The sequence below is a fragment of the Ovis canadensis genome, chromosome 19 (genome assembly GCF_042477335.2).
Source record: "Ovis canadensis isolate MfBH-ARS-UI-01 breed Bighorn chromosome 19, ARS-UI_OviCan_v2, whole genome shotgun sequence".
NCBI classification, from domain to species: domain Eukaryota; kingdom Metazoa; phylum Chordata; class Mammalia; order Artiodactyla; family Bovidae; genus Ovis; species Ovis canadensis.
The window spans coordinates 67274797-67282336 of record NC_091263.1 but is presented as its reverse complement, the minus strand read 5'-3'; the positions used below and the strand labels follow the sequence as shown (position 1 = coordinate 67282336).

Genomic DNA, 7540 nt, shown 5'->3' with positions numbered 1-7540 from the left:
TCCCAGATGCAGTGGCTAGCAAACTCACCTGCAAAGGTCCCTGCACAGACGCTAATGGCTACGAGGGACACAGCAGCAGGACCCAACTGCTAAAGCCATCTGTCCGCTCACATCACATCACATCACTTCACTCCAGGGCTTTAAAAGACCATGAATACTTTCCTAACCTAAATGTGAGATAAGTTCTCTTCAGTGACCCCAGACCAGTAGAGATGCAGAACACACACGACTCTCCAAACATTTATTGGGTTGACATCAGAAGTGTCCACATTCCGTAATACTTCAACACAACTTGGGGTGAGCCTGCATGTGGCCACTGGAGCCCTGGGAAGGGGGTTCCGAGACTGAGTTGCCCCCGGAGGGCTTGTGCGGCAGAGGCAGATACTCACAGGCGGATCTACACTGGGGAGCAGGGGACCTTTTCCGAACCCAGATAACGGAGTCACGTGCAGACGTGGCAGGGCCTCCTCGCTCTCTCCCAACAATCACCACACAGATCGGTTTGATAAAAGTGTCAGATCTAACACTGCTTCACGGGTGATGATGTCTCTTCTTTGCCAGATGTTCCCCGTGATGTGGATGAAGCATCATGTCCACCTGGCAGGTCGCTGGTTTCATCCACTCCTTCCTGGCAAGCAGAGCACGGCCAAGTTGTAGACATGGATGAGGCAGGGAAACTTCCAGGGCTTCTTGCTGCCAGCTTTCTGTCATGTGAATCTCCACAAGATCAGTGCATACCAAATGGAATTCAGGAATTGGCACTAAACTAGGAGTGGGAGGTCAGAGGCAGGGCTAGGTGTGAGACCCAGAAACAGGGGGCAGTGTGGACCAGGGTGATCACAGGGTCACCAGGAGGCCCAGGGACAACACCACACACAGCAACAGGAAGAGGAGCACCACTGGATACAAAGAGGCAGCCTTGTTCACCACTGCAACTAGCCACTTAGAGTAGACGGCGGTTTCTGTGTAAACTCCTGGCGTATTGTTACGACCACAGCCAACGCCCCAGCTCACAATCCCTACCTGGACCCATGTGGTACTGTACTGACAGACCAGAGGGCCCCCAGAATCTCCCTGAAAAACAAAAAGAAATCAAACTTCAGGAATGGAAGAGCACCCACATCAGAGCAGGCTGACTGCGAGACGGACATCTGTGAGCCTTCCCCAGACATCTCCCAGGCCCAGATTTCTGTGATTATAAGAACTGAGAACAGAAGAGTCAACTGGAAAATTTTAGTATCCTCTGAAGGTATCATGACTGGTCATTTCCTATACTACGTGCCTGTGTGCTAAGTTGCTTTAGTCATGTCCAACTCTTTCAGCCCGCCAGGCTCCTCTGTCCATGAGACTCTCCAGGCAAGAATACTGGAGTGGGTTGCCATGCCCTCCTCCAAGGGATCTTCCCAACCCAGGGATCAAACCCAGGTCTCCTGTGGCTGCTGCACTGCACACAGATTCTCTACCACTGAGCCACCAGGGAAGCCCTCCTATACTACAGTGGTTGTTAAACACGTCAAATATGACTTCTGCACTGAGCCCCTTAATCCATACACCTAGCCTAAGTTTCTCTAGAGCTCCTGACCATATAGCCAACTGACTCCATATATTAAGCTACACTCTCAAGACATCCCACATACTCATCCCAGCTCATGCAAACACTGCACATCCTTTTCTAAAATTGCTCTGGTGCCCCCCCACCAACCAGCTCAGTCAGAAACTCAGAGTACTCTTCAAGCTCTCCCTCGCTCCCATCCTCGTGTGCAATCAGTTACCAAGAACTGATGACAAGGTCCTTAAGATCCCCTCCACCCCTCATGAGCCCAGGTCCCACCTGGGGCTCAGCACCATTGCCAACATGGAGAAAACAAACTCCTGGCCTACAGGCCTGCCTGGACAGGACCAAGAAACGCAGCACAGCCTGCAGGCCACGCATTCTGACTCCAGCCCCCTACTCTGGCCATACTGGCCTCCTCACTGCTCCAGACCGGAAACCCATTCCCTAAACATGGCCGGTGCTTCAGACCTTGAGCCTCGGACTCACTGGTCCCTCTCCCACAGTGATGTTCTCCTCTTGCCAGAATCCAAACACTCATCCTGAGACCTGTCCCTTGTCCCCTGCTCAGGAAGGCGGCTCAGGGCAGAGGGGAGGCTGTGGGCCCAGGGCTCCTACAGGCACTCCCAGGGGGACCTGGGACTTATGTCTCTGGAGGGCCCACATCTGTATAATAAGATGTATACTGTCTAGGTGGCAGGGTTGTGAGCTGGGAGACTGACCTAATGTGGGTGAATGCTCATACTGGCACCGGAAGTGCCCATAGAAAGAACTCAGTTAAGGAACTACGTGATTATCATCATCACCCCCAACTTCACTGCATCCTGGCAGCACCCCCAGGATGTGGGGCTCCTGCCTATTGGAGGAACAGGCCAGGACAGCTCACGGGTATCTTGAGGGGTTCTCCCCTGAATCTCCTTAAGTAAAGGCCAAAAGATAAGGTGGGAAATAACCCAGGCCCTGTTACTGGGGAAGAAGGATACTTTGAGGGGACAGCCTCAATACAGAGGTGGCAAGGGACCCATGAACTTACCTGGCAAGAATCCTTTCCTATACTATTATAGCCACAGACCACTCCTTCTTGCACTAAATCCTTATCTGTTTGTAGGGCCATCTGGAGCAGCCCGTTGCATTCTTCATAGTACATGATATACTGGTCGATCTCCTGGAGAACTTCAGACACAAGTGGGCCTTCTACAAACAAAGAAGAAACTCGGCAGTGGGTAGATCTGCACAGGTGAATGATAAGCCCCCAAACACCTTGAATCCCCCCTGAAGAAGGCATTATAGAGGTTTTTATCCCCATCTGATAATGGAAGAAACTGAAGCCCCAAGCTGACAAGGAGAGAAGAGAAGGTAGGAAGCAAATCCACGACAAAATAAGGAAGAACAGATCAGGACGGGAAGAGGCAAGCCTGACCATCGTGAGAAATGATAACCAAGCGTCTGTCACTCTGCGTATCAACAGTAACCATGAAAGGCATCCCTTACATCACCAAAGTGTCTTTACTTTAAAGCAGAATCACAGATGCTCAGACAAGGAGCACCTGAAAGCAACAATCCAGGCTCTTTCCAGAGATAAGAGGCCCTATAGCCTCACCAACAGGGGTCTTCTGGCTCTGCCAAGACCCCCAAGGACAGGAAGTTCCCTACGCACCAAGGCAAGTACTTCCAGCAACAGACAGCTCTGACTGGCAGACAGCTCATCACGCCCTGAGCAGAAGTTAACCCTGGAAAGAACTCCAGAGCATCCAGTTCTGTCCCCAAGGAACCTAAAAATACCCCCAAACCAGTCAGGCACACATCCCCAGAAATCTGCAAGAGACTTTGCCCATGTATTTCTTCTTCAGAGAACAGCTCTGGTTCCCAGGACTGGTGCCTTTCATAAATGGCTGGCATCAAATATTTGCGTTGCAACAAAAGATCTCAATCAATTTGAGCTCCAGCCATTTGGGAACCATTAACCTGGCTGCCCCCTTACCCACCTGCCAGGTGGTCAGCCTCCTCCCACCCCACCACTTTAGAGTTGTTGCTTACTCCAGGGATAAGGGTGCCCCCCTCTACCCAGGTTACTACCTTCCTCACAGTCTCACCAAATTCTTGCTTCCTTCCCCATCCGGTCACCCAGCACCTGGTCCCAGCTTGCACGTGGAAAGTCTTCTCAGGGATGCATATAGGCTGGATAACGCCAGTGAAATTTACAGGGTAGCGGAGCCGGAGAAGAGCAAGGTCATTTTTAACGGTTCCACTTGTTGAGAACTGAGGGTGAACGACGACATGGCTGACAGGGACCACCAACCCTGATAATATACCCTGGAGATTCCGATCTCCCATCATGACAGTGTACTGGTAACGGCTGTGGGAAGAGGACATGTCCCTCATAGAGACTCTGGGAAGCATCCTTTGTGCCTTTCCACACACATCAGCTGTTTCCCAATCTGGCCCCAACCTCCCTCACCACTCTCTCCAGGCCCCTATCCCCAAAAACCCCTCCTAATGACTCTCAAAATTGATTTGCTACAACTGGTTTTGATCATCAAATTACCATTCCTGGTAACAAGACTACCAAAATGCAGAATCTCTCCCATTTTGATTGTGTGGGCTTTGGTTTGGTTTGGGTTTTCTATCAACTTGCAGGGCAATAGAAAATAAAGGGTGTCTGAGGAGGGCAGGACTCTCGCATCTCCGCTGTCATGACTCACCTTAAAATGCAGTGGGCTGCAGTCAGCACCCACCTCTCTGTGACGAGGGAAGCTCCGCACACATGTCTGTTACGGACCCTCAGGCTCACCTGCCAGGGCCACTTCCCTTCCTCGCTGTCCTGTCCTCCCAAGATTTTCAGGAACACTTGGCCGCACGCTGGGGTGAGGACAAGGCAGCAAGGAAAACCTCTGAGAAACAGGCCCTGACTCCCGGGAGCCTCCGAGACAGCCAAGAAGGCCATGTCCTCCTAGGCTCCAGGGCAGCATTTCCAAATCCGCAGGCCTTGGATCCGCACACGAGGCGCACCCCCCACCCTCGGGTTCCACAGCAGGCCTGCGCTGATTCAGACCCCAACCCTCCCAAGCCCCTGGGGAGCAGCAGCTCCCACCCTGGCGCCTCAGCCCCCCTCCGGACGCCCAACGCAGAGTCACCTAAGCTAAACTCCACCAACTTGGGGACTTCCGAAGCGCCTCCAGGGGCTGGCTGGACCGCCGTGCGGTTCTTAGTGCCGCCTCCCGAGGGAGCTGGAGAGGGCAAGGGCGTCGCCAACCCATCCTCCGAAGCCTCCGTGAGCCAGGGTTGAAGGAGCAGAAGCCAGACCAGGAGGCTGTGGGGGCCGCCCGGGGACGCCATGGCCTCCGCGACAGCCTCAGCGCTCTGCGGCGCCCCCTCGTGGCCGGCAGCTGAGTAGCGGCATGGGGACCACGGCGCATCTCGCCGCTGCAAGCCGGCCTAAGAGCGCAGTCACGCTCTCGCTCTCAGACCCTCAGCCGAGACAGTCTCCAGCCGAAATCAGCCCACGACCGAAGGGTTAGAGTCCATCTGAGGAGACTGTCCTTGCTAGGGGCCTGCCGATTTAATGTTTTTGAATTGTGGTGCTGGAGAAGACTCTTGAGAGTCCCTTGGACAACAAGGAGATCAAACCAGTCAATTCTAAGGGAAATCAACACTGAATACTCATTGGAAGGGCTGCTGCTGAAGCTGAAGCTCCAATACTTTGGCCACCTGATGCAAACAACCGACTCACTGGAAAAGACCCTGATGCTGGGAAGATTGAAGACAAAAGGAGAGGAGGGCAACAGAGGATAGATGGTTGGATGGCATCACCGATTCAAGGGACATGAACTTGGGCAAACTGGGAGATAGGGAGGGAGGCTAGCGAGTGAACGACAACAACTTAAAGGCGGGCGCTTCCTGACACCCCTGCCTTTCTTGGTGTGGTACCTGGCCTGGAGCTGGTGAGGATGGGCAGTCTCGGAATTTGCTGAGGAGCTTTAATTCTCCATAACAGTTCCTCAAGGCAGGGCTCATTCACCAGACCTAGACTTGGAGGTAGGGGGACTGCAAATGAAGTGGGCTGGACAAAGGGCCTGGCAGCCATGCTCTTTCCGTCATGGGGATAGATACCTTTTAAAATGAGCCTCCGGCAAAGATACCTGTGGGTCAATCCATTCTTATTAGCTCTCTGTCCCTGATGTCTATTTGTCTTTGTTGCTTAAGTGCTTCTACCAGGCCTCCGCCTCTCTGGGTTTCATTATTCCTGTTGAAGTCAGGGGGAAAAACAACAATACTAATGTTTGAGTTTCAGTACTTCTCACTTTTCCCCAGCCAAAAGAGGATTGCCAGTTACAGTTTTTTTGAGGATGTGGGTGTTCCTCTCACAATTTATTTTCAGTGTCTTCTTGAGGGGGGTATGATCTAAATCCCTCTCTCTCTGCATTTCTCTCTCAACATTAAGCCAGGAAATTTCTGGCATATCAACTTCCTTTTGTACAGTCCACTACTGCATTCAGGTTTAAGACAACCCAATAAACAGGTATCCATAGAATCATTCCTACTTGCCTGAACCACCAAACTGAATTCCAAATTTCTAGCAAGTGCGCTCTTCGTAAATTTGGTCCCAACCCTACCCAATCAAGGATCCCTCAAATCCAGTCGTATCCATATACCCCTTGTTTGTTCCCATGTAGATCAGCAAAATCTTGCAGTTCTTTTTGTAGGGAAGCCTTCTACCCTGGGTTATACTTTGCCCCTGTCCTAGAACATGCTGGGATCTTACGCTAGTTATTAGGTCTAGAAGCAGTGAAGACTGGAGTGGTATAGGCAGAGAACTGGTGTGCCCTCATTACGTAATTTACTCACATGAAGTCATTACAGTGTCTCTAAGGCAGAGAGACTAGCCTTATTGAATGGGAGGAGGCGCTGTTTCTGTTAGCAAGAGAGGCTCAATGTGGCTGGGGGTCAGGGTGTCCTAAATCTATCCAAATGTATACCCCCTTGTAGATTTTCAGGGTCTCACTCCCAAATCTATGGCCTAACTTTTTCATAAGAGTGCTGATGAATCTCTTAACTCAGTTGATGTTGCAAACCAGCAAACCCAAAAATCATGAGCCCTAAACCCCGTGCTCCACGAGAAGCCACTGCACTGAGAAGCCGACTCGGCACAACTGGAGAAAGCCCATTGCAGCGATGAAGATACAGCGCAGCCAAAGCTAAATTACTTTTAGACAGAAAAACCAATTGCAAGCTTTCTATTAATGGTGAACTACAATGATATTTTATGTGTTTCATCGTTTTGTTGGTTTTTTTGTTTGTTTGTTTGTTTTTTGCCACATGGCATGTGGGATCTTACCTTACTTCCCCAACCAAGGATCAAACTCGCCCCTCTGTATTGGAAGCACAGAGTCTTAGCCGCTGGACCACCAGGGAAGTCCCTCTACATTTCATCTTTAAGAGTGCATCTCATGCAGAGAAGTGTCACCAAATGCTGCTAGTAACCCATGAACATATGGCTTGGAGCAAAAAAATCTTCACTTGAAAGGTATTTATTGAGTTCTTTTGGATTCTTCTCCTGTCATTTGCCTTTTATCCTGTCACTACATTGCAAATTAATCACTTCATTGAAGTTTAGGTGGAAGCCACTCAACCACCATGTTACATAGATTTTTGAAATATGTCAATCTCCTTTATGCTGACATTGAGGTACAAAAACTGCTTCTGGAACAGTAACAGAAAGCTCAGAAAACATATCTACTGCAAATGTGCATGGAAATGCCTATCTTACATCTTGTCTTAGCTTTGGACAGCACAGGGACTTCATAAAGTAGCTAGATACAACTTGTGATTCAAAAAACGTTACTTATCATCAAAGTGATTTACCATAATATAGATAATAATGGGCTTCCCAGATGGCACAATGGTAAAGAACGCACCTGCCAGTGCAGGAGACAGGAAACACGGGTTCAATCCCTTGGTGGGGAAGATCCCCGGGAGTAGGAAATGGCA

The 7540-nt window shown here is 50.5% G+C and overlaps 1 protein-coding gene across 2 annotated transcripts; it reads right to left on the bottom strand.

Moving 5' to 3' along the window:
* Positions 1 to 227: 227 nt before the first annotated feature.
* On the bottom strand, positions 228 to 5746 carry LOC138424253 (putative serine protease 42). 2 transcript variants are annotated; one of them, XM_069560856.1, is made up of 5 exons: positions 5480 to 5746; positions 4255 to 4411; positions 3646 to 3908; positions 2586 to 2746; positions 228 to 1074 (listed from the first exon to the last, which is right to left on the bottom strand). In XM_069560856.1, exons 1-5 carry the CDS (start codon positions 5634 to 5636, stop codon positions 838 to 840), a joined length of 975 nt encoding a protein of 324 aa, XP_069416957.1. In that variant the 5' UTR covers positions 5637 to 5746; the 3' UTR covers positions 228 to 837. The 2 variants fall into 2 exon arrangements, with proteins under 2 accessions (XP_069416957.1, XP_069416956.1); XM_069560855.1 differs by lacking the exon at positions 5480 to 5746 and adding an exon at positions 4687 to 5246.
* Positions 5747 to 7540: the final 1794 nt, after the last annotated feature.

Coding starts and splice junctions, on each gene's coding strand:
- LOC138424253 (XM_069560855.1), bottom strand. CDS start 4,888: ATGGCGTCCCCGGGCGGCCCCCACAGCCTCCTGGTCTGGCTTCTGCTC. Junction 4,412..4,686: donor GTTGGTGGAGTTTAGCTTAG/GTGACTCTGCGT, acceptor TCCTCACCCCAG/CGTGCGGCCAAGTGTTCCTG. Junction 3,909..4,254: donor GCAGCCCACTGCATTTTAAG/GTGAGTCATGAC, acceptor CTCTTCCCACAG/CCGTTACCAGTACACTGTCA.